Genomic DNA, 27719 nt, shown 5'->3' on the forward strand with positions numbered 1-27719 from the left:
GAAAATTGCCGTCTCCAATCCAATCCAACCAGAATTCTTCTCCTTTTTGGTTTCATAATAAAATTTTTGATGGTGTTAGTTGTTCTATATGGCTTTTGTCTATTAAATTTGAAAAATCTTAGATGTTTTAGTTTTCAAAAGGGCCATGTTTAGGTACATACCAGTCGGATATATTATTAGTTAATTGAAATCTCTATGAAATTTTTATTAAGATATGATGTTTATTTAATTACGGTTTCTATATACTCGAGTTGCATGAGTTCACACTTGCTTTTTCTCTTTTAAATTTACGCTAAGAAAATAGTATAATACAAGAGTTCATACTTATTTATAATATTGTAAGCCAATGAGATTGATCTGTTTTATCTTTTGAACCCTTTTCTGGGATTATAAACAGAATTTTAGGTTTAGTTAGTGTTTATTTCGGATCTATATGTATGTGAATTTTCTTATTTGAGCTTTGTTTCTCATTTTAAAGATAAACATTCTTGATTTTCTTCTGTTGAAAGCAACAGAAACAATGATTAAGTAAACATACCAATATTGTAATTAAAGTAATATTTAATCATAGAGTGACGAATACATTATTAGATTTAGATAAAATATATCGTAAACTGTATTATTCTAACAGAATCATATCTTCAAATACTTTGACATGCTGTCTACCTAATATAATCTTCATAAATCTGTTGATGCATAAACTAGTATATATTTGTAAGTCGTGTTTATAGCCTATACACGTACCTTAACTTTATAATAACAATTATCATGGATGATTCATTCATTTTATACATTTTGGTATGTGCTTTAGAGATGATAACGCGTCCTACAAAAGCCTTAGGTGACATCACCATTCTCCGATCGGACCATCAAGGACTCGAGGTGGATTAAGTGACGTGTTGGAACACATCATGCGTCCTCCTGTCACATACTTTTTTGCGTTTTTCTTTTCACTAGGCACCCAATGCTTTGAAAGTATTTACGTATTATTCCCATATCTGAGGATAATACATATATAAAGCACCAATTTGGCAATTCAACAATTAAGTTAACACAAATCAGGAATAATAATATCCATTGCAAATCAAGTTATCAGTCACCCAAGGCCAGCCCGGTGGTTGTCTAGCTGCCGGTTGTGCCACTCTTCCTTTTCCTTTATTTTCTTTTTATTATTTTTCGCTCATCCTCTTCAGGTAGAAACAAAGATGCGTGCGTATTGAAAGCCCTTTTTCAAAAAAAAAAAATGTTTTAATCTTTTAATTAAAACATGTTTTGGAAGAATGCTGACATAAGCTTATACGTATACTATTGGATATTTTTTGTTCTAAGATTTGTTAGATGTTTTTGTAAAGCATTATTACAAGAGAATCATCATATTTTATTGGCTCTATGAGTTAAAATCGTGCAACCGTTTTAAAATTTTGGGGTAGGTTTGTATTTGAAAACTATTTGGAATCTTCTTTGTACTAAATTCACAATACAACATTTTGGACGTTCTAATGATTTTAGGATTTGTTGGACATAATTTTTAGATTTCTTTCAAACATCAATTTTGTTTTTATAAGCTTGCATATTTTGTTGTATTTTGAAACTTATAGACCATAACTGATAACTTTTTCAAATATCATTTTAGTAATATTTATATTATTATAAACAGTTTGGCAAAAATAAATTAAATTAGGATAATATCCGCATTAAAATGCAGATTTTTTTTTGCAAAATAGAATAAAATTTGGTTAACTTGTAACGTTTTGTTGGATTATTAAGTCTTCTGTTATGATAGTGTTGTGTCCATATATATATATATATATATATATATATATTAATTACAGTCCAGTCTGAATATTTCTGGCCTATATAATTTGTACTGTGCTTTTCACATGATGATAAATAATCTATAAAATAATTTAAATCGATAATAAAGAAGTCGATTTTGGAAAATATGATGTAAATATTATAGTGTCGCCATATGAATCTCTTCACAAATGGTTTACAGAAACATTTATCAAATTATTGATTTTAAATTTATTGATTGATGTTAAAAAAATGTATTTGTATCTATCGTAATATACCAAAGTATTCTCTAAAATTACAAGATTGTCGAAATATCTTTATATTTAATATAGTAAATATAGTAATAATATATAGGTTACTATTAAATATAAGAAATTTGGAATATATAAAAATATACTGTACAGAAATTGTAATTCCTTTCCAATAATACTTATAGAAAATATTTTATGATCGAAATTATTATTTAGATTTGGTATAAGAAATAGGTTATTATTATATACATTTGTGTGTATATATATAGCATATAATATATATATATATATATTTATAAGCAATTTGATATGATATAAAGGTATTTTGTATTGATATATTTTTAAAAATACAACACCTCAAATATATAATGATATGTTTATGTTTTTAAACCACATAAATGATTTGGTTAGTATTGGCTTAATATACATGCAAATATTTGGTTCTAAATGTATGTCAGAATCCTCAGTTCAAGGAAAAAGTAATAGGTAATTTGGACATTGATCCCAGAGAAATGTTCAAATTTGCAGAAACAGAATCAATACATTGGGATAAAGCATAAGTGTTGAACACACAGAGGACAACACAAAATATAGAGGTTGTGAATATACCGTCAATTCCAGGGTGATGGTGTTTCACAGATGGTTTTTGAAAAGATAATGAATTTTTTTCATGACAATGACAAGGTTGATATAGTACTCTAGAAGGATTTGATGGTTTGATGGGGACAAGAAATGTTAGGGCTAGTCTATCCCCTCTTCATTTGGAGGTGGAGGCACTACTCTGAGCAATGGAGTGTATGAGAAATTTACGTCAGTTTCAGATCATGTTTGCAACAAATTGTTCTCAATTGGTGAATATGATTTCGGAACCAGAAGAAAAGAATGACTATCTTTTACAAGTTATTTGGAAGACATCAATACCCTCTAAAAAATTTTTCTCAGCTTAGAGATCATTTATGTACTGCAGAATTCAAAGGCGGATAGTCTAGCACGTAGAAATAACTATTTTTCGTCGTTCATATGAATGCATAGCTGATAGTATAGTTTAGATAAAGTCAGTATAAATCTGTTTAAGTTGATGATAAGAAAATAATAATGATAGAAAATGGCAATACAAAGTATTTTAATTAATTAGTGTTTTCTGTTCATGTAAGTCATGTCATAAACATATCTTCGTTAGTATAAACGGAAAATATAAAAGATGGTTAGTTTATTATAAAAGTATACACGATAGCGGTAGGTTTGAATTGGTAATGTATTATCATGAGAATGTTCCATGTTAAATGGACAGAAATAGAATCGGTTAAATTTAATTTATCCCATTCTGCATATGTTAATGTAAACTATAATAATGTAACCGGTTTACCGTATATATATGGTTATGTTATCTTAGCATAAAAGTGACTGCTTAATACTTGAAGATGTTTATGTTAAATCCAAAGTAATATGCAACGGGAAGAGATAACATGGTTACATTATCATAATGTTGGTATAACATTTGAAAACAAATCTATAAAATATTGGTTTATGAACCACACAATTAGGATTTTAAATAATTCGTTAGAGAAAGAAAATATAATATATATATATATATATATATATTAGCTTTGTTGAGTTACTAATGAATTGGTTCATCTATAACAATTTTGTATGGTGATTTTTTCATAATGATTCTGTTTTAACGGAATAAATTCTAAAAAAATGTTTTAATAGACGGATAATTTATCAGCAGAGATGTTGATTACCATAATGTAAACAAATAAAATATGCTTTTTATTTTGGTGTTTGTGTTTGTTTTCTTATATTTTTGATTAGTAACAGTTTTTTCTTATATATTTAGTCGTAATGTTGTGTATTCTAATCTTATTATTATTATTATTATCTATTTTTGGCAAAATCTTTGTATCTACATTTAACATGAGAAAAATCAAGTTTCTCTCAGATTTGTGTTTTTTTATTGATCAATCATGCACATGAAGTAAAAGATGATATTTGTTTGATATCTGAATCTATCAAGTATGGTAGTTTCTAAACGGCACCCAATGATTTGGGAGTAATGTGATATTTCTTCCCACATTTGTCCATAATTACCAAAAAAACTATCAATTAAGCAAACTTAGCATTGATTAATAAAATACTAAGAGACAACTAAGAAACAAAATATTCGTATCCATCAACCTAATCGATAGAAGATATAAATATTTATAAAAACCAGTTTTAAAAGAATAAACACCTACAAATATCTTTTATCGATCATACAATTGAACTTTCAAAAATAAATGACATTTTGATAATACTTGTGCCCATCAAATATGAAAAACAAAATAAAAATCTGTAAAAGCAGAATACAATCAGAGCTTTGTCATTTCAGTATGTTTTCCTTTCACGTTGTCTTTTTTCCATAAATAAAAAAAAAAGCTTTAAAAAGATAAAATAATAATCATTAAACACAAATAAATCCCAATAATGAGTAAGTATCATTATATCAGTTACTAAATAGATTAACGCAGCAACAAGGAAGAAATCTGAGAGTGAATGCTTTCTTCGAACGCGCTCTCTCTCTACACTTCTTATTCTCTCTCTCTCTCTCTACACCTCTTCGTCTTCGTTATCTCCTCACTTCTGAAAGAGAGAGTCTATCACTGCAAGTGTAAGCTGTATTCACTTGTCAGCATCAATTTAGGGATCTGACGCCTTCCTGGATTCTCGATTGCTCCTCCGACTCTCAGCTTATTTCGATTCAAGTTGCTGAAAAATCTGGTGATTTGGTAAGAACTAGGTCTCGATTAAGCACCTTCCATGATCGATTTCACCCTGAAAGTTTTGAACTTTTGATTTGGGTTTTTTTGTCTGTGTGTGGATTTGAGCAATTGAGATTGAATGGTTCTCTTTATGGGTTTATCATCTGCTGTTTCTGGGTTTCCTTTAATGGAACTTGTCTGTGTAGATCTGTTGAAAAGGTTCAAACTTTAAGTGTACTGTTGGCAGTGGATCTCAGACTAGCTAAGGTAGAAGATGATCACATTCATTTTTCAAAGCTAGCTCAGTAACGCTTAGCTGTACGATGAGATTCTCATAGATATAAATCTCTCAGAATCATTGGGTTTTTTTGTTTGTTTGCTAGTATCAGAATGTTGGAGCTGAAACCCTAACTTTGTGTTTTATTTTTGTAATCAGATCTTTCAGCTGCTTCTCTGAATTGGTCAGACGCCAGTGGGATTATAAAAATGGGACTTCTATTCAATTGTTGACCTCTGTTGGGTCAACCGAGTATGATCTCTGAAGTGGTCAAAAGGATAGTTTCTTTCTAGTGTGGAACTGAACTACATCTTTTAAAAAAAGGAGTTATATATAGTTTGCTGGAAAGACCATGCCTTGGTGGAGTAAACATTCATCTAAAGATGAAAAGAAGAAATCCAGCAAGGAGAGTATTATCGATGCCTTTAACCGGAAACTGGGTTTTGGGTCTGAGGATAAGTCTAGCTGTCGATCAAGAAAGTCACGTAGACGACGTGATGAGATTGTATCACAAAGAGGAGCTATATCTAGACTACCTTCAAGATCTCCATCTCCTTCCACTCGGGTTTCACGCTGTCAGAGTTTTGCAGCAAGATCTCCTGCTGTGCCTCTTCCTCGTCCTGCTCTCCGTACTGCTGTAACTCGCATTGATTCTGGTTCGCAGAGGCCAGGTTCCAATGCGAGTTTGCCACTTCCAAAGCCCCATGGTGGTGCTTCAAATGTGCCTGATAGCAGCGGTGCTGAGGCTGATTTCACCACTGCTTCTGTGTCTAGTGGAAGTTCTGTGGGTGACAATCCATCTGATTCTATTCTTAGTCCATTGGCTTCTGATTGTGAGAATGGGAACAGAACTGCACTAAACATTTCCTCAAGGTGAGCTCTCTCTCTCTCTATCTATCTCACTCTCTGGCTTGCTATATCTAAACATGTTGTTATCCTATTCTATATGTATAGGGATCAGCCAATACATAGTAACAAAAACTCAGCTGAGATGTTCAAGCCTGTCCCAAATCTGTCCAATAAAAACCGGAGACCTCTGGGGACTCATGTGAAGAATCTACAAATCCCAAAACGGGACCTAGTGCTCTGCAGTGCTCCGGATAGCTTGTTGTCTAGTCCTTCCAGGAGTCCAATGAGATCATTTGTTCCAGATCAGGTCTCAAACCATGGGTTGTTGATTGGCAAACCATATCCAGATGTTTCCTTGCTTGGATCTGGACAGTGCTCGAGCCCAGGTTCAGGTTACAACTCGGGTAACAATTCCATCGGTGGAGATATGTCTACTCAGCTGTTTTGGCCTCAGAGCAGGTGTAGCCCTGAATGTTCCCCTGTGCCTAGCCCAAGAATGACGAGTCCTGGTCCTAGCTCAAGAATACAGAGTGGCGCCGTTACGCCTCTTCATCCTCGAGCTGGAGGATCAACCACTGGCTCTCCTACTAGACGGCTTGATGATAACAAACAGCAAAGCCATCGTCTGCCTCTCCCGCCGTTATTAATATCAAATACTTTTCCGTTGTCTCCGACGTATTCAGCAGCTACATCGCCGTCTGTGCCCCGTAGTCCAGCAAGGGCAGAGGCCACAGTGAGTCCTGGATCGCGATGGAAAAAAGGGAGATTGCTGGGGATGGGCAGTTTTGGACATGTGTATCTTGGTTTCAACAGGTTTGTAATTCTAATTGAAAATACGTTGCATGTTTAGTTTCTATGCTACTCCTGGTTTTGATCGGCTGTTTTCTTACTCAGTGAAAGTGGTGAGATGTGTGCAATGAAAGAGGTTACTCTATGCTCAGATGATGCCAAGTCAAGGGAGAGTGCCCAACAATTAGGCCAGGTGAATTACAAATCATCAAACTGCTCTTTTGAGTGAAATAAGTATCTTTAAGTTTCTAACATTTAAGTTTATTTTTCAATAATTGTCTCTCACAGGAGATTGCAGTTCTAAGCCGTTTAAGACACCCTAATATAGTGCAGTATTATGGCTCTGAAACCGTAAGTCTTAGAGATATTTTGTGGATCTTTTTGTTCCCTGATATCGATATTATTAGCTGTTTCAGCTGAACTATTTCATGGAAATGACTATGCTTCTCTTACATCCTTGCCCCCATACAGGTAGATGACAAATTGTATATATATCTGGAGTATGTCTCTGGTGGTTCTATCTATAAGCTTCTTCAGGAGTATGGACAGTTCGGTGAGAATGCAATCCGTAACTACACACAACAAATTTTATCAGGGCTCGCGTACTTGCACGCCAAGAACACTGTTCATAGGTGAGCCTTCTATTCATTCTCCTGATTCATCGGTTTCCTTCAATGGAGAATTAAGTGAATATGGCTTTTGACTTTGTTCAGGGACATTAAAGGAGCAAATATATTGGTGGATCCTCATGGACGAGTAAAAGTGGCTGATTTTGGGATGGCAAAACATGTATGGATATGTTCCCTTCAATCTTGTGCCCTTGTTTAGACATGTTTGCATAACGCTAATACAAATTCATGAACAAAATGCAGATTACTGCGCAATCTGGTCCTTTATCATTCAAGGGAAGCCCATATTGGATGGCACCTGAGGCAAGTCTGCTGCTACAAACATCGGTTTCATGTTTATAGGCTATATGTTGATGCTTTATACCTTGCGTTATGGATATCAGGTGATACAGAACTCAAGTGGGAGTAACCTTGCGGTCGACATATGGAGTCTGGGATGTACAGTTTTAGAAATGGCTACCACGAAACCTCCATGGAGCCAGTATGAAGGGGTTAGTTAATTACAAGTAGTAAAAAACGGGAGATTTAGCGAAGTGAATCTTTTCTTTTCCATTCTCATGCGTATGAGTTTCTTTACAGGTTCCTGCTATGTTCAAGATTGGAAACAGCAAGGACCTTCCGGATATCCCTAATCATTTATCCGAAGAAGGGAAGGATTTTGTGAGAAAGTGCCTACAAAGAAACCCAGCAAATCGTCCAACAGCTGCTCAGCTTTTAGAGCACGCTTTTGTTAGAAACGTGATGCCGTTGGAAAGGCCTCTTGTGAGTGCAGAGTCTGCAGAATCTATGAATGTAGTTGCTTCAAGCACCATGAGATCACTGGTATAGAATCTCGTCTTTTCCTCAATTCTAAAATCTCTGTACTTCTGGTTGCCTCACAAATCTGTCTGTTTTTTAGGACATTGGACACGCAAGGAGCCTCCCATTAGACTCGGAAGATACAAGCAATTACCAGCAGAAAGGATTAAAACCTGGCTTGGGATTCAGGTACCTTATTAGCCCCTTCATTTTCTAAGCATCTAAACATCTATGTGGCTTAACGTTCCTCCTTTTGGTCACAGTACATCCCAGTCTCCTAGGAACATGTCGTGTCCCATTTCACCAGTCGGTAGTCCAATTTTTCACTCGCATTCGCCACACATTAGCGGAAGAAGGTCTCCATCCCCGATATCTAGTCCCCACGTTCTCTCCGGCTCATCAACACCTTTAACCGCGGGGGGTGGAGCCATCCCTTTCCATCACCAAAGACAAACTACAATCAACTTGTTGCAAGAAGGGATAGGATCAAGCAGAAGCCCGGGAAGTGCAGGAAACTTCTACACCAACAGTTACTTTCAGGAGCCTAGACAGCCTCGGAGTAGTCCAAGGACGCCGCCTCATGTATTTTGGGACAACAACGGTTCAATCCAACCAGGCTATAATTGGAACAAGGACAACCAACCAGTCCTGTCTGATCATGTCTCACAGCAGCTATTAAGCGAGCATCTGAAACTGAAGTCCCTTAATCTGAGACCCGGTTTTTCAACTCCTCCCGGCTCGACAAACAGAGGACCCTAACCAAACAAACATATAGCTGGCAGAGATTCCTCCCTGACTTCGGAATCACAACACAGCCGGAAGGGTTAGAATCTCAGGGATTAGGGTGAATGAGCCGTGAGGACAACCTTGAACCATTGGATAATATCAAGAAATGAGGATTCGTTTTTTTTGTTTTGTTGGAAAATCTGAAGAGCTCTTTATCTTGTCTTTCTTGTTCTCTTGAGGATAGATGGAAGTGAGAGGAGAAGAGAGAGAAGAGAGATCAACAACCAAAAAATTGATTTTGTGTATAGAACAGAAATTAAATCTTTCATCTAATTCGTCTATTTCCCTCTCTTTCTTTTATATGGCCCTGGTTTGTTGCGGATGATGAGAAGGAGACGAAAGAGAGGGCAAGCAACTTTAAACTCATTTGATGTTAATCTACTTTTTTTATTGTAAGAAAATTCCAATTTAGATTACAAGTGCACTCTCTTTCACACTCTTCCATTTTAGACGAAAATGAAAAATGAAAAATCAAGTCAGCAAGATAATGATTATTTAGATCACAAAATTGTCCAACACAATGATATATTGATATTGATAGCTTTAACATGTTTGTACTACGTGTATATACAACACTCTTCTCTTACAAAAGAAACAAACCATATAGACACAGAACGATCATGGATTCTTCTTCAATGATGACGATGTAAGTAACATAAGCAAACATAAATTGACTGGAGAGGATAAGAATCTTACATCTTAAGTTACATTGGTTACAAACCCGAAAGGCTTTTTGATATATATCTCTTGTATCCATTAATTCGTGAGGTCGTCTACTCAGAGCACTGTTCAAGCCTAACGTGGTGAGGACATGCCCTTTCTGGCTCTCCTTTCGTCCATAGAATCCAAAGATCATCTCGTTTTCGAGCTAGTGTTAACATTGTTCCTATATTTTCATCACGAGGTTTCTCTCAATACTCATTCGATGCACGTTATGGAGAGGGAATAAGAGAGAGAGAGAGAGAGAGAGAGAGAGAGAGAGAGAGAGATTTCCTCCCAGCTTACCGAGAGTAAAAGGGACAATGTAGAGCAATGCTGGTTGGCCATGTCCATCCATTAGGTTTAGAGCAACGTAAGTAATCAAAAGACCTGCGGTTTCCAAATGGTCAAATGATTGTCAAGAAAACGAGATAAGAAACCAGTGAGATTATGCGGATGTGTGTGTGATTTTTACCTAATCCGTAGGCAACCATTGCCCATATAAAATAGCCGGTTCGAAGAGTCTTGTTAGCTAACCAGTCATATCTGCAAGATCAAATTATTAGGAAAGCTTGGAACTCGATGAAAGGAAACTCTGTGATGGTTTATAAGATAGAGAGAGTGAAAAGCTTTTGGACCTGAGAGCAAATGCGATTAGCAAACCGGGCAAAAGAATATCACCGAATCCAATAATGCTGTAGCCTCCCCATGGATCAAACATGCGTGGAATCTTCAGGAGCATAGGGATACCATCTTCTCCGCTTTTATCCCCACGTGCTACCTGCAATGAAGAACCAAGCAACATTACATTTTTTTTAATCTATGGGGTGAAATGAAGATTTCAAAACGAGAATTTGAGTTTAAGCATTGATGGATACTCTATGGAAATGATGGTTAGCTGATTAGTTGGTTACTTACGACAATCATTACGCTTTCGTGGAACAACTTCTTGGAGACAAACACCCAGAAGATGTCGTACAAGAAGGCACAGCTGAGTAGAACTGTCCCTACCTGTTCCAAACGATATGTGGCATTATTAGAATCTTCACATACCTCCAGAGACTTTATGGAAACTCTAAGATGGAAAGATTGAGATGAGATAATACCTTAAGATTCGGGACATGAACAATCTGTAATACTGTGATGATCAATGCGATCCCCTAGTCAATAGAACAACAATGTCAAATCCCATCTGACAGAATTGGATTGTAGTTGAAAATGAAATCGTATGGGGCTGCAATCCTTACAAGAACATCTTGGCCAATCCAAGCTAAGGAACGCTCTCGGTAAACAGCCCATAAAACAGCAAAGACAATGCAGAAAGGAGAAACTGCAAGAGTCAGATAAGAGATAGGTCCAAGGAAAGGAACTTTTATGTAAGAATCTCCTGCACGCTGGAACCATCTGCAAAAAAAAAAGAGAAAGAACACAATCAATGACATTCTCCAACAAGTGCATTCGAGAGCATAGGTGTTGAAAGGAAACATGCTTTTACCTTGATAGCAAAGCGACAAGGCAAGTTTGCAAACCCTGAAGATAGAAAAGGTACAAACCCATATAAGACTTCAAACCGGTTTGTCAAATCAATTTAAGTAGGATCATAAGTCGGAACAGACTCAAACTGAGAAAATGCAGATAAAAGAACAGAACTAAAAAATAAGTTGGTACCTCAACACCACCAATGCAGAAAACAACCACAAGAAGCTCCACAAACCAATAAGACATAAGCTTGTAAAGAACAACCAGGAAGCCCGAAGCAAGAAATACGAAACAAATAGCTGAAAGAGTATTGATCTCTACGACACCACTACCCCCATCATTCGTGCTAGGGATTTCGTCTATAGCATCCTACATTTTTGCAACAAAGAAAACAAATTATTAGAAGTAAGAATAATTACGTAAGACCAATAACACTGACAATAAAACCATAAACAACGCCATGTGAATGTTTTCTCAAAAGTAGACAAATGCCACAAGGAGGGGCCCAGTTCATTAGAAAAGCCATCTGTTACCTATCCATTTCTTGGGATTTTATGCTGACACAGCATTTCCGAAAATAGGAAAGTAAAATGGTAAAGAAATGGCAAAGTATTGTTCAATGTGTTATAAATGACTTTACTTCCTCGGCCGAACCAAGTTACCAACTACTTTGTCCCTTTCATCATTAGAATTCCATAAGAAGGGGAAGGGACTTAATTATTGTCAACTTACGTTATCCTTTTACCTATTCAACCAAGTGTTCCTAGCCTAACACTAGTATTCCCAAATAAGTACAAACCTTGAGTAGCTTATCATGTTCAATAGCTGCTTCTCGTGCACTCCATGCGGACCAATAAGATGCACATAAAATGGTCCCAATAGCCATTAACCACAAAAAGACTTCGGCTACATCAACAGCTGGTCGTCTTGGGGAGTAAAGCTGCACCGACACTACAAAAAGTACGGAAGATTCGATTCATAATAAACGAATGGTTCTGAAGCATATCATGATTAGAAAAGAAAAGGAAAAAGCTGAACAGATTATCATATCTATGATGAGGTACCTTTAGAACTGTTGATAAGCATTTTTTCCAAGGTTGCACCAGCGTCTTGTGGGAGCATGACGGCAGGAATCTGAATGTCTAAATCCGTTTCATCCGGTTCACAAACCATTTTGTAAAGTTCTATCAAACAAACCAGAAAAACATATAAGTGACTGCTACAATAAGATCAAATCAATAAGACAATTTTAAAAGTCAGTATAAGTGAAAACAAGTTATCAACAAACCTTTCTGGTTATTAATGATAAGCAGAGCAGAGGCACCAGCAGCTTCCGCATTATTAGCCTTAGCTGTAAACCGACAGTTGCCCCGGTCCACAATAACAACATCCCCAATAAGCTAACAAAAGCTTAAATATTCAGTTTCAGCATCACATAAAGCACTGATTACCAAATCACAACTATATACCTTAGTCTTGAGAGGTGAACAACAATCACGAGGATTAGCAAAGACAACGTGTGTCTGGTTAGCGTTCTTCTCCTTGGAGACAATCCGCCTCCCGAATCTAGCACCAACGCCAACAAACTCAGCATCTTCAGTACCATCAATCCACGTTTGAACTTTAACCTAAGGGAAGAAGCAGGTGGTTGGCATATCATTAATAAAAAACATAAACTTTGCACCAGATCTTAATCCACTTGTCACTTCAGTACATATCATAAACATAAACTCATCGATTCCACTACAAACAGAGTTTGAACAAACAAGAGAGTACACAACTTAACTAATAAAAAAAATCACAACTTTAAGTAGTTCTTAGGAGTACAAAAGTGAGGTAAAACCCAGAATCGAGGAATCTATGACTTAGATCAACTACAAGCTAAAACAGTAGACTTGAAAGTTACCAAACCAATCTCCCAGAAAAGAGGGGAATTATCAAAATTCGTTAGGGAATCTTCGAAACTAGTGAAGAAGAAAAGGCGGCTGAATTGGGGGTAAGAAGAGTACCAAAACGAAGTCGTTTTCGCAGCCAGGCTTCTTCGGAGCTAAATCGTCCTGATGAACTATATCACCGGCGGTGACAGTAGAAAGGAGAGAGACGAGTAAGATCGAAGCGGAAAGGAGAAGAATCCGGAGAAATCGGAGGGAATCCATGGAATGCTTGCTCCCCCAAGGATTCACCAACTTCTTTTTAAATCACACGCAGAAACAATGAAGCGAGGATCTGTGAGAGAGAGAGAGAGAGAGGAGTGAAACACGGGATGCTTTTATTTAATTAAAAACACAAATGGGAATAATATTTACATTTATGGGAATATCATTGTGTGTGGAATGTGACGTAAGCGCGTATAATATCAAGGTGAGGACGCAATGGCAAACGACGCCGTTAGGTCGTTACTGGACCGGTTTATATTATATGATGATGCAATTTCTACTGGGATGATATAAAGGTTTAGAATACGTCAGTTAACTAAAACGATACTGAATTTGACGTTTGTTGTCTCGGACATACCCATGTTGTTTTGTTGTTTGTCTAATCAAATTACCATTATTTATATTGATTATTTCCGATTATATTACTTTATTATTTGGATTCCAGGTGGACCCGACGACTAATTGATATCGTCAATCTTCTTTTAATTTCTGACCAGAAATTAATAATTTTTATTTTATACTATAGGTTATTCAGTAAAAAAGGCTATTCCATGCTAATATTTCCTAGTATTTTGTTTTACCGACGTCACATATAGCACTAGACCTAAGCTTAGTTTATTGTTCATTCAATCATGTATTCCTAATTTCTCAAGCTTCAGGATTAAGAAATTTATTTACCAAATTGAGAAAAACCGTAACGTCTGTTTAAATTTATTTTTATTTTTCAAAGAGAGCCCGTTTCGATCGAATTTGGTTTTGTTGGTTCGGTCTGAATTGGTTAATCCAAACAGAACACACCGGCTATCTCTAAATCAACACATACACAACCACTTACACGGTTACACTATCGTTTGTTAGTACACATCTTCTTCCATACTTAGAATCTTCCTCTCATTCTCTCCCCTGCTGCATATAATACAATGAGAAACAAAACAAACTCTTATATCTTTCAAGCAACCTGTTTCCATTTTCATCCTTTCAACTAATTAAACGGAAGAACTTTAAGGTAATGATGAAAGCTCATGGACGTATTGTAATGTATCGGGGCATTCTTCTAGATCATCATAGAACTCTTTCCTATCACCTTCATGCTGATATATATGTTTAATGGCCGTTCAGATAAAGATCATTGGAACCAGTAAGGATGAAAGCACCAACTATTGGAACAACGTCAAGTGGTCACACGAAAAATCCTCATGCCCAAACAACTTCAAGGCACGCATCGCATAGGCATAGCGGCATAGGTAATGAAGTTTATGGACTCAGTAGTAGCTATTTCTTTTTTTGGTCAAAATGTTAAAATGTAGAGCTATTTCAATAATGCTTTCGCATCATTCTCGCTTTTTTATCTATTTCATTTTGGGTTTGCTATGCTTTTTTCAAAGAATCTTATGAATTCTGTTTAAGTTTAAACTAATAGTTATATTACTCTCATGTCATTTAACCACCAAGACTCGGTATATATATATATATATATGGAGATAATAATTAAATCATAATTAAATATGAAACTAAGACGTGTACAGTAAATAGCTTGAACATATTGCTTTGTTTCTAACAAATAAGGCTGCGAGGTGCTCACTTCCCAACTGTATAGTTTACATTTCAAGTTGTGTTGTGAAAGAATCATGTACACCGGATTTGTTCATAGGCGCCTTCAAACGTCTTGAAAAAAAAAACAACGAATAATAATGTAAAGAGAATAATTCAAGAGTATTGACAAATTTTACTTCTCTCAATCAACATATAAGTACATGCCTATATGAACTGTTCATGAGAGATAAGTCTTATGTAAAGGCCAATTGACATAGTGTTGTGTTGTGCACTTGTGCTTACGATGAAACTGAAGCGAAGTATATCTAAATGAGCATACATTTTGACTTTCCAAAATTGGTTATGCTTCGGTACTGGTGGAACAAAGTGGCGTTCATAATCTAAGCAAAAGCTAACGAATTATACCAGTGCAATATTACTCCCTAGATTTATCACCAGCAACTGTTGTTCAACAACTTGGTAAGTATTACCTTCTAACGCAAGCAAATTTGGTAAGGTTCCTTACCATTATGAAGCTCTTCACCATCTTGAGGAAGGAGACAAAGCAACAAAAACATTACAAAAGCATCTGAACTTAAGTTATGCTTTCTTGGCAACATCATTGTGTTCCTCAGTAGGAAGCTAGCCTTTTAAATAATATCTAACAATAAGATTCAATATCATGGGCCCGTATCCCCCTCTCTAAGGCCCAAAATTCTTCTCACAGACATAATTATTTTAAATCCACCTACTAAACCTTGCAAGCCCAAAGCATAACAAAAAAACATTAAACCCCACACATTATGGGTTCAAATTTAAAAAGGCTAACAACACGTACACCATTGCAAGGAACTTTCTTTTATGAATTTGAAGTAATTAACTTCCATCGATAATGGGAAACGATGTTCATGAATGTAGTTAGGGGTGGGCGTTCGGGTACCCGTTCGGGTTCGGATCGGGTATTTCGGATTTTCGGGTATTTCGGTATAGAGGTCTAGAACCCGTTCGGGTATTTCTGTACTTCGGGTCGGGTTCGGGTATTTTTAGTTCGGATTCGGTTATTTCGGGTCGGGTTCGGATATTTAGATTTTGAAAAAAAAAATTATAATTTTCATTTCTCAAGTTTGTTGTATTTAAAAATATAACTTTTAGTTAACTAATTTTTTATTTTTAATAGATTGAATGGTTAATAGATTTGGACATAACATTTTAAAACTAAAAAGGCATTAATTTAGTTATTTTTTTTTAATTTTGGATATAACTTTTTGTTAATTTTTGAAATAAAAAACTTGACATGCATTTTAAGTGAGTAGCAAATCATTTTTTCCGTAATTGTATGTATATCATATGAACTTAAAGTATGTGTAGTATCAATATAAATATTTTATATAAAATGAGAGATATAAACTAGAAACATAAGGTTAATTATACATATGTTCGGTTATCTTCGGATATCCATTCGGGTTCGGGTATTATCCGTTCGGGTTCGGGTATCCAATCTCTCCTTATTCAATACCCGTTCGGGTATTTTGCTACTTCGGTTCGGATTTCGGTTCGGTTTTTTCGGATCGGGTTCGGGTGCCACTTCGGGTATCGGGTAAAGTGCCCACCCCTATAATGTAGTAGATACGATCCACCTACATCGACGCGTACGTTATATATAGGTGTATATCCCCTATATATTAATTGAAGAACATTTGAAAAGATGTAACCTCAATTTTGTATTAATTAAAAGAGGCCCCAATGCATAGGTGGCACTCAATTAGATAGTCAATTACATTCAATTGAAAAATAAGTAGGTCCACATTAGATTTTTATATGTTGTTAGATACATAAGTTGGTCAAACTATATGATATAATGATATGATATGATATTTTCTTTCCTTAAATAAAACCTACGGAATTACCATAAATGACTAATATATATGACAATTAATGATTTTAATAATAAAGATTTGATAACAATTTATATCTCCTCCATCATTTTTTGCTTAATTTCATATTATTAAAATAAATTAAACAATCAAATTAGCTATAAAAATAAAATTTAGATTTTTTCGTATATGTTATATTTTGAATTTTTAAAAACGACAATAAATGTCTAAAACTATTAAAATTATTATGTTAAAAATCAATGATCAATGGTTTAACATTTTTATTATAAGAAGATACACATGATTTTAAAACCATATAAGTAAAAGATATCATTTAATAATAAAATAAATATATATATATAGATTAAACACTATATACCATAAGATTACATAAATATTTTAATATTAACACTTTCAATGAATTTTCAAGAACATTTATAAATTATAAACTTATTAAAGATTTCAGATTGAAAATTTTGTTATCGATGATTTAAATATTTTGTTATAAAACGATATGAATGATCATAGAACCGTATGATTATAAATTCTTATTTAATAAATAACTATACAAAATATACTATTCTTAGAAAAATAGGTTGGTCCATCTTAACTTATATTACACTTTTTATTAAACTAACTATCGAATTGATAAATAACGTACCAAAACATGTTTTGCACTTTCCTTAAATAAAAGCTACGAAATTACCTACTATGATTAATGTATATGTGAAAATTAATTATTATGAATAATAAATATTTGCTAACAATTTTTTTATCTTAGTTTTTTTTTTAATTTTATATTATTAAAAGATATTTAAAAATCACATTAAACATATAATAAAAACATTTATATTTTTTTCTTATATGTTATATTTTGAATTTTTCAAAACGTCTATAAATTATTAAAAATTTGAAGATCCCCACTCTGAAAATTTTGTGATCAATAGATTATTTTTTAGTCATAATAAGTTACAAATGATCATAAAATTTTATTAATATGAACTTCTATTTAATATTATAAGAAGATACACATGATTTTAAAACCATATGAGTAAAAAATATCATTTAATAATAAAACATATATATATATATATAGATTATACTATATACCATAAGATTACATAAATATTTTAATATTAAAACTTTCAATGAATTTTCAAAAACATTTATAAATTATAAACTTATTAAAGATTTCACATTGAAAATTTTGTTATCGATGATTTAAATATTCAGTTATAAAATGATATGAATATCATAGAACTGTATGATTATAAATTCTCATTTAATAAATGACTATATAAAATATACTACTATTCTTAGAAAAATAGGTTGGTTCATCTTAACTTACATTATATTTTTTATTAAAATAACTATCGAATTGATAAATAATCTACCAAATTTTTTTGCACTTTCCTTAATTAGAAGTTACGAAATTACCTAATATGATTAACGTATATATGAAAATTAATTATTATGAATAATAAATATTTGATAACAATTTTGGTATCTTAGTTTTTTTTTAATTTTATATTATTGAAAGATATTAAAAAATCACATTAAATATATAATAAAAACATTTATATTTTTTCTTATATGTTATATTTTGAATTTTTCAAAACGTCTATATATTATTAGAAATTTGAATATTCCCACTCTGAAAATTTTGTGATCGATAGATTTTTTTTTATTATAATAAGTTACAAAATATCATAAAATATAACGCATATGAATTTTTATTTAATAAATATTCAAACTAAATAATATATATATATATAAATACTAATGATTTAAAGCAACAATATTGGCTGATCAATTTAGTCGTCGAGTTGAAATCTTTCAAAAGTATGTGAAAGACTAAAGTCAAAGTAAATATGGATTTAGAATAGTAGTTATATTTTACTAACCGAAATACCGAAAAAACCGAACCGAACCGAAACCAACCCGATATCCGGATTGAACACCCCTAATCCAAATGAAGCCAAACTATTGTTTTATTCTCCAAAATATAATAAAAATAATAACTTAATCCCGCGCAAGGCGCGGATCTTATCCTAGTATGTAATATATTTGTAATACCATTATACTAATAGACCGTATATATATACTTTCAAACAAACTATATCGAAAATAATAGTAATTAGTAAGATAAAATGGTCTATTTTCTAAAAATATTGTGTTAATCTTCTTAAAACTTTAATTTTATTAGTTTATGTTTTTTGTAACAGATATTAGCTTTATGTTTGTAAATGATAAAACACATATTAACATACAAATATAGGATAAACGCATTACAAAATACAAATAGAGGTAATATGCCATTTAGTTTTTGGGTCTTCTACAAAAATAAAGTTCCAAGTGAAATTTTGTCAGTGTACCTACTATACCCTATGTTTCAAAGCCCTCTTAATTATTGTTTTAGTTCCTCTTTCAAAATTAAAATTTTATTTTATATTCTGTATGAAAAATTTATAGATGCTTGTACTTGCGTGCACAGTAAGCTGAAAATATGTAAACGGTGAACAAATGTCATACGTCGGGATACCATAATATACGTCATAAATACTTGTATCAAAATCATAGAATTCAACAAAACCCTCTAAATCTTAAAATCTTGAAAACCTTCTCAAACCCCTAATTCAATAAGCCCCCCGTATTCTATTGGATGGCGGAGCGAATCTTTGGTAAAAGTTAGATGGATTTTGATTATTAATAACATATAAGACAAGTCGACAACCACACGTATACCGTTACTAGTCAAACAATCATATTAATTAGGGGTGGGCACTTTACCCGATACCCGAAGTGGCATCCGAACCCGATCCGAAAAAACCAAACCGAAATCCGAACCAAAGTAGCAAAATACCCGAACGGGTATTGAATAAGGAGAGATTGGATACCCGAACCCGAACGGATAATACCCGAACCCGAATGGATATCCGAAGATAACCGAACATATGTATAATTAACCTTATGTTTCTAGTTTATATCTCTCATTTTATATAAAATATTTATATTGATACTACACATACTTTAAGTTCATATGATATACATACAATTACGGAAAAAATGATTTGCTACTCACTTAAAATGCATGTCAAGTTTTTTATTTCAAAAATTAACAAAAAGTTATATCCAAAATTAAAAAAAAAATAACTAAATTAATGCCTTTTTAGTTTTAAAATGTTATGTCCAAATCTATTAACCATTCAATCTATTAAAAATAAAAAATTAGTTAACTAAAAGTTATATTTTTAAATACAACAAACTTGAGAAATGAAAATTATAATTTTTTTTTTCAAAATCTAAATATCCGAATCCGACCCGAAATAACCGAATCCGAACTAAAAATACCCGAACCCGACCCGAAGTACAGAAATACCCGAACGGGTTCTAGACCTCTATACTGAAATACCCGAAAATCCGAAATACCCGATCCGAACCCGAACGGATACCCGAACGCCCACCCCTAATATTAATGTTCCACAAGTTTTTATATAATAACAATACGATTAGATTATCCTAACATACATTGACCAGAAAAAGATTATATATCCTAACACAATCTCAATTCTTCGTTGTATGCGAAAATAATTTCACTGGATTAATAGTTAATTTTTCACTGGTGACATATTTATATCAAATAAGTGAAACAACTTAATTCAATAAGCAAATGATTTATAAATTTGATTAACTCGTATATTAATAACAGCATCTCCAAAAAAATTACCTATTTTAAAGTTTTTAAAACTCTATATTTGAAGTTTAAAAGTGTTTTTCTTCAAAAACAAAATTTAACTTCAATTTTTAATATATAATGGTTTTTATATTTGTCATAACTAATTTAAATTTATAAAACATTTATAACCAACATATATAAAATATTACATCAATATTAATTAATAAAATGTTACACTAATATATAAAATTATAAATAGAAATATGTTATTAAATATTAAACTAAGAGCAAAATACGACATTATCTCACAAAATTATTTCCATAATGCTCTCATATATAACTTTTTTTTGGAACATTTCTCATATATGATCATTGATCAACTAGTTCATTTAGAAGTAAGAAATGACTATGTTTTTAATTTATAGATTATGAGCTAAAAATTATTGAAATCAAGTATCCTCATTCTCCACCATATGATCAGTTATGTCTTCATGTAGGTTTTAAAAAACTTTTTATTAAGTTTATTTTGTAATATTGTTATTGTTTAAATCTAGTTTTAAAATATTTGAAATCTTATTTTAATTTTTTTATTTAATTTGTTTTTGTGTAAAACTTAAATTTATAAAAAGGAATTTTGAAATATTTATGAGATATAAAATTTTAAGGATTAAAATGGTAAACAAAAAATATTTAAGAATCATAAATATAATATGTAATTGTAAGTATCAAAATGCAAATGAAAATATAAAATTTCAAATTTAAAGTTTTGAATATCGAAACTTCAAATATAAAATTTTACTTCTCAAATTTCAAATTTAAAGTTTTATAATTACTTTTTACATAACAAAAAACTCTATATATTTAAAGTTATAAAGTTTCTCTTGGAAATGCTCTTAAACGATAATTGACAACTACAACAACAAATGTAACGTAAAGATGAATTAATTTTTTACTGTTCAGTTTTATGTTACAATTTTTTTTTCAACCGATAAAAGTTACATATATGATATATACATCCCATATAGAAGGAAAATACATGCCTCTGCATTATGAAAAAAAAATTTACATGATTTAGTAAATGGTGAATTAATAATTTAAACAGTCGCTGGCACCATCTCAACAACGACATTAATTATTTTACATGTCACCGTTAAGAAAAATAAAAACTTATATCAATATGAGAACAAAAATTAGCTCTTTATCAAAAAAAAAAACAAAACAAAAATGTAGCTCTCGTCTAGGTGCATTAGAATATGATTACTAAAACAAGTACGTCGTATTTTTTTTTTAAAAGTACGTCTATTACGTTTTTAGGTACTTCTTAAAGTTACAATTATAGTTTATATCCTCGTTTGTCATCTGATGAAGAAGTGTAATTTAATTTAGCATTTCTATAAAGATACTTGTAAGATAAACAAAGACCCGGTAGCAAAAAAATGAAAAAATGGGTTTGTCAAAAAAAAAAATGTAAAAATGGGAAGACGAAAGAGCATGCCGTATGGGGATCGGCTACTCTATAATTTCTATACACATTTAGGGTCTAACAGGCTTAAACGCAGCGGTTGCGATTGCGGTTGTGGAAATTTACGGATGCGGGTGGTTGTGGTTTCTAGCGGTTTTAAAATATTTGTACGACTTATTATGCGGTTAAAAATTAGTGCGTTTGCGGGATAGTTATGACTGGTTAATTACCAAATGCAGCAATGGTTAAATAATAAATTAATAATAATTACATTTTATATAATTATAAAATATCAAAAATCATATAAAAATTATTTTATTTTAGAAAATAATTATAGAAAATAATTTTTTATTTTAAAATTTTATAATTTCAATTTTATAATATTTTTATAATTCCAATTTAAATTTTTTTATTTTTATATTTGTATTTATATATATATATAGGGAAAATCGCATAAAAAACCTTGAAAGTGTCACTTACTAGCACTTTAAACCTTGAAGTTTTTTCACTAACACTTTTAACCTTCAAAGTGATATTTTTATCATAAAAAACCTCCAAAGAAGAAAAATGACCTGCTGAACAGGTTAAAAACAGTTTTTTTTCAAAAAATAATTATTTAATTAATAAATAAACAAAAATAATAATAAAATTAAAAAATTTAACAAAAAACTCATAAATTAAAAAAGTGAGAAAAATAAATAAAGATTTAGAAAATTAAATAAAAAATAACTAAAAATTAAAAAATAAATAAGATCAAATTAAAATACAGAAAAAATAATAATAAATTTCAAAAAATTGAAAATTCAAAAAGTTTTTTTTTTCGTTTTCAAATATAATGTCAGAAATTATCATTGGAGATATGTGTTGATAAAAAAAAAAGACTAAGATAACACCAAACCAGGTTTTTGTTCTCAAACTAGTATTCAAGGCTCAAAGTCACAAAAATAAGTTTCATTAAAGAAGTAAATATACACTTATATCCCTTTGGTTAATTAATCCAAACTTTAAGGTTTATAGTTAATGGGTGAGGTTTTAGAATTAGGGTTTAAAATTTTATAAAATAAAAAATAAATACTAAAAAAATAAAAATAAAAATAAAAAAAACAGTTTCAAAAAATTTCACTTTTTTTTTAAATTTTTGATTTTTTTATTTTTCTCCATTTTAATTTGATCTTATTTATTTTTTGAATTTTTTGTTATTTTTTATTTAATTTTTAAATATTTATTTATTTTTCTCATTTTTTAATTTGTGAGTTTTTTTGTTAAATTTTTCAATTTTTATTAATTTTTTTGTTTATTTTATTAATTAAATAATTATTTTTTGAAAAAAAACTGTTTTTAACCTGTTCAACCGGTCATTTTTCTTGTTTGGAGGTTTTTTATGATAAAAATGTCACTTTGAAGGTTAAAAGTGCTAGCGAAAAAACTTCAAGGTTTAAAGTGCTAGTAAGTGACACTTTCAAGGTTTTTTATGCGATTTTTCCTATATATATATATATATATTTTAAATTATATCATCCCACAACCGCAAACTTAAGAAGAAACCAGCTTTTGAATTTATAAAGTTTATAGCGGTTTGAAGCGGTTTAGAGCGGTTTGAGTGGTTTGAGTGATTGTTGAAAAACATCAACAACCGCTACCAACATCAAAAGCTGCGTTTGTGGGTGGTAGCGGGGGAACCAATCATACCCTAAACGTGCATGTGTAGACACGTCGTATGACATTGATGGAAGTGTACACATCTTTACATTACTAGGAGTCTTACTGGTTCAAACGTTTGCGGATGCGGGTGATTGCGGTTTTTAGCGGTTTTTAGAGATTTGTATGACTGGTTCTGTGGTTAGAAATTATTGCGTTTGAAAGATATTTACAACTGGTTAACTACCAAATACATCAGCGGTTAAATAATAAATTAATAATATTTACATTTTATATAATTATAAAAATATCAAAAATCTTAATATTATAATAAATATAAAACTATATTTAAAAAGTATAGTTTTAAATTTTTTTAAAAATTATAGAATATATTTTTATTTTAAAATTTTATAATATTAATTAAAATATAATAGATATATTTTAGTATTTTTATAATTCTAATTAAAAATTTTGTTGAATATTTTTATTTTTATTTATATTATTCAAAAAAAAGGAAAAAAATTATCCTTTCGTAACCGTCCGCAAACCGCAAACGCTAGCTGGAACCAGCTTTTGAATTTATGATATTTGAAGTGGTTTGAAGCGGTTTAGAGCAGTTTGAGTGATTATTGCAAAACGCCAACAACTGCTACCAACCGTAAAAGCTGCGTTTGCGGATGGTAGTGGGAAAACCAGTCACACCCTAATTTATAAGATTAGTCTGAAGAAAATAAGACTAATAGAGTAATAGTAATATTTATGTACTCGGAACTAATTGGTAAACGTTCGAGAAGGACATGATACAATAGAAAGCTACATAAATGTAAACTTTATTTTAAAACAAAAAAAACTTTTAAACAACTTTTTTTTCAAATAAATAAACACATGATAATAATAAATGTAAATAATTATCTTTTTTTATCAACAAATAATTATCATTAAAAGCCACTGTACTACTTATTTCAATTATTTGAGTTTGATTCCAACGGTTATATTTTCTACAGCAGATAAATATACTGAGCAAAAAATTCGTGCACTGTCGATAAAAGGTACACTTTTATTGACAGTCCTTTTACTGTCAGTGATAAATTAATGTTCTAATCACATAAAACCCACTGTAATATTTATGTTTCACACACAGTCACAGATGACAGATACACATTATATATATATATATATATATGTAGATAAGAAGATGACAATAATAAAAGCTTTATCTGAAAGCATTGTCTATATGTGAAACGATCTGCAAATTTCCATTGTCTCTTTCACTCTCACGTCCCTCTCCATCTTTCTCATTTCGCTTATTTATTTTTCAGAAAAAGTAATTTAATTGTATATTATTATTAAAAACAAAAAATACAGTATATCACTAAGAAAAATGTCTGATGATATAAAAAAGATCTACTATTTTAATTGGTCTTTTGACTAATAATTTATAAAAGTTTATTCATTCATTCAATCTTCTTCCTCTTCCCCCTTTCCTCCATAACTAATACTCCCTCCGTTTTTTATTATAAGTCGTTTTAGAGAAACTTTTTTGTTCCAAATTATATGTCGTTTTCGGTTTTCTATGTAAAATTTATTAATAATTAATGTTGTATGACCAATAGTAATATATCTTCTATTTTTCTATTGGTTGAATTGTGGTTAGGTAAATAATTAATGATGTTTTTGTTTAGAAAATATAAGAAATTAATGGTTTTCTTAATCTACGTGTATAGCTGTAAAACGACTTATATTAAAAAACGGAGGGAGTATAAAGCCTCTTTAATGACGAAAGGACCCATCTCCAAGAACAAACAGTAATCCTCTTTAATATCCACAATTAAAGATTAAAGATCCTCTTTTTATTAGACGGGTAGATGAAGAGACAAGGGTCCCTTTAATTATCGCTGAAGATCTTCAACCTCAATCATGTTGGGCAATCTTTTTCTTTTGTATGTAGAAACAAAAGTTTGCGGTTTTTAACTTCTAAAAAAAAAGTTTACCAGTCCATGACAAAGCTCAGTGCTTGATTGGCTCCACTGTCTCTGTAAAGAAAAAGTTTGCATTTTTTTCTGTCCCATTTCAACCTCAATTCTCAGTGGTAAGCAAATCTCTGACTCTGATATTCATGTAAATACTACATTATTAGACTAAAGGAAGTTTATTTTTTAACTGAGAACTTTTTTTTACTGAAAATCTCACTTTAGGACACAGTTATGTATCTAGAAGAAGCAAATTTTCAGACACAACTAGAAGAATTCTCTGTTTTTTTTTTTCAGGTTTATTTGATAATCAATGGAGAAAAGGAGATCACCAAGAAGCAGCAAGAGTCCTGGAACTCCAATTTTCCCTAAAAGCCCTCTTGTCTACGAGGGTTATAAGTCTGGTTGTGGTTGGAAACTGATCAACTTCTTTGATTTCAGACATGTTAAATCTGGTAATAAGAAACTGAGTTCAGACAAGAAACCCATCAGAGATTCTGCAGGTTAGTAGTACCAGTAGTGTGTTTCTTGGATCGCTTATTGTTCTTGGTTTTACATTTTTGATTCTTGTGTTTCTGCAGGTAATGTTTATACTAAAAGCCAGCTTGATCTGCTCAACAGACTTCATGAGAAATGTCAGTGTCATGATGTAAGTTCTTTAAAAAATTGTTAGTTCTTGAGTTAGCCTTTTGTACTTATAAATGAATCTCTTGATTTGTTCAGCGGATTGTGGAAGGAGAGAGTTCATATAAGCCTAAAACGAGGAGAAGATCTTTAAGCTCTGAAACAGAAGATGAGAGCTATGAATCAAAACCTGCTCAGGGTTTCCTAGAGAGAGATATAAAGAGGAGAAAGAATCTAAAGGAGGCAACTTCTTTGAGTGAAGTTGAGAAGACAAATGATAAGGATAAGCAAATGGATTTGAAGAATGGGAGAGATTGTAAGAAGAGCTCAGAGATTAACCTTCAAGTTCGTGTGAATGAAAGGTTGATCTGTTCTAAGGCAGAGGAGAAAGGAAAACACCGGTCTAATCAGTTCATGGAAGCATTAGATATCCTAAGTTCCAACAAAGAATTGTTCATTACACTCTTACAAGATCCCAATTCTATCTCAGCCAAGAAAGGTCAAGACTTGGAGAGACCGCATGTGAAGAAAAGGCGTGATAAATCTCCTTCACTGGCTGATGATTTGGATAACATTGTTCTCTTGAAGCCTAGATTCAAACATCTAGCCAAGAAGGTGAAGCTTGTTGCTGGATCTAACAAAGACAGTAACCACACAGAAACTACACCAGAATGTAGTGGCAAAGCTAGAGAAACTGAAGCGTTTGCTGTAAGAAACAGTGATGTTTCCACCAGTACAGTTGGCTATAGAAGCCCGGAGTCACCGGTGTTTAGACGCAAGAAGCGGGTTGAGTCTGATGTCTTCAAGCTAAGCCTTGAGAAGGATGTTTTGCCAAGGAGACTCTTGGTGGAAAGGCAGCAGGAGAGATCAAATTCTTCACCGGTTTATGAAGTTCCCAAGGCATTGAGTAGCTTGGAGACAAAACTCAAAGAGAGAAGACAGAGGCTGGAGAAGAGAAGAGAGAGCTTCAAGGTGTGGTCCTTGGACAAGGACTTGGAGGTTTTTGATCCGAATCCTCCCAACTCCAACGACTATTGTACAAGTCTAGAGAGGATCCATTTGGAAGAAGAAACAGTAGAAGAGAAGATTGGATTAGTATCTTTTGATGATCTTCTAGAGAAAGACTCTGTTCACAAGTTTGTGAAGAAAGTTCTTGAAGCTTCAAGACTGAACTGGACTAATCTCATGGCGAGATGCAACGAAGAGACATCACTACTAGACGAGTTCTCACACGGCAATCACAACAACGGTCAGCTTCTTCTTGTTCTTGATTACACTGACGAGATTCTCCGCGAGATTTGCCGTCAAGACATCATCAAGTTTTGGCCATTCTTGAGAGTTGTCATTAGAGAAGAAGACCTGATTCAGAAGACGCTGAGACGTTTTAACTGGAGTTCACTCAGCTGTGACACTCCAAGAACGTTGGATCAGATCATTGAGACTGATGTGGTAAAGCCATCATGTGTTTGGTCGAGTTTTGGTGATGAAAATGAAGGTGTTGTCTCTGATGTAGCTGAAAATATTCTGCAACGGTTGGTGCTTGACATCTCCCATGAGCTAAAGAACAATGCATGATATGTAGATTAATCTGAAATGTGTACGGACTATTCAACATTTTTTTGCTATGTACAAAAAGAATTTTCAGTTGAATTTTAAAGCTTCTGACTCACTGAAAAGTTTTGACTTTGACCAAT

The 27719-nt window shown here is 32.3% G+C and overlaps 3 protein-coding genes across 4 annotated transcripts; 2 read left to right on the forward strand and 1 right to left on the reverse strand.

The window, feature by feature from the left end:
• The first annotated feature begins 4555 nt into the window (after positions 1-4555).
• Positions 4556-9214, forward strand: LOC103838093 (mitogen-activated protein kinase kinase kinase YODA). The gene is made up of 12 exons (XM_009114512.3): positions 4556-4813; positions 5223-5936; positions 6018-6725; positions 6807-6894; positions 6990-7052; positions 7173-7333; positions 7415-7490; positions 7574-7633; positions 7714-7821; positions 7910-8152; positions 8229-8317; positions 8392-9214. The coding sequence occupies exons 2-12, from the start codon at positions 5416-5418 to the stop codon at positions 8885-8887; spliced, it is 2613 nt and encodes an 870-aa protein (XP_009112760.1). The 5' UTR covers positions 4556-4813; positions 5223-5415; the 3' UTR covers positions 8888-9214.
• A 208-nt stretch (positions 9215-9422) lies between these two features.
• Positions 9423-13365, reverse strand: LOC103838092 (signal peptide peptidase-like 2). The gene is made up of 14 exons (XM_009114511.3): positions 13102-13365; positions 12562-12720; positions 12381-12492; positions 12157-12276; positions 11892-12043; positions 11282-11461; positions 11109-11143; positions 10861-11017; positions 10720-10773; positions 10532-10624; positions 10252-10394; positions 10089-10159; positions 9920-10003; positions 9423-9800 (listed from the first exon to the last, which is right to left on the reverse strand). Exons 1-14 carry the CDS (start codon positions 13246-13248, stop codon positions 9688-9690), a joined length of 1620 nt encoding a protein of 539 aa, XP_009112759.1. The 5' UTR covers positions 13249-13365; the 3' UTR covers positions 9423-9687.
• An 11804-nt stretch (positions 13366-25169) lies between these two features.
• Positions 25170-27701, forward strand: LOC103838091. Of its 2 annotated transcripts, XM_009114510.2 has the most exons (4): positions 25170-25520; positions 25699-25904; positions 25983-26050; positions 26125-27701. In XM_009114510.2, the coding sequence occupies exons 2-4, from the start codon at positions 25715-25717 to the stop codon at positions 27598-27600; spliced, it is 1734 nt and encodes a 577-aa protein (XP_009112758.2). In that variant the 5' UTR covers positions 25170-25520; positions 25699-25714; the 3' UTR covers positions 27601-27701. The 2 variants fall into 2 exon arrangements, with proteins under 2 accessions (XP_009112758.2, XP_033135338.1); XM_033279447.1 differs by lacking the exon at positions 25170-25520 and having other exon boundaries at positions 25728-25904; positions 25983-26036.
• Positions 27702-27719: the final 18 nt, after the last annotated feature.

The sequence above is a fragment of the Brassica rapa genome, chromosome A09 (assembly GCF_000309985.2).
Source record: "Brassica rapa cultivar Chiifu-401-42 chromosome A09, CAAS_Brap_v3.01, whole genome shotgun sequence".
Classification (NCBI taxonomy): Eukaryota; Viridiplantae; Streptophyta; class Magnoliopsida; order Brassicales; family Brassicaceae; genus Brassica; species Brassica rapa.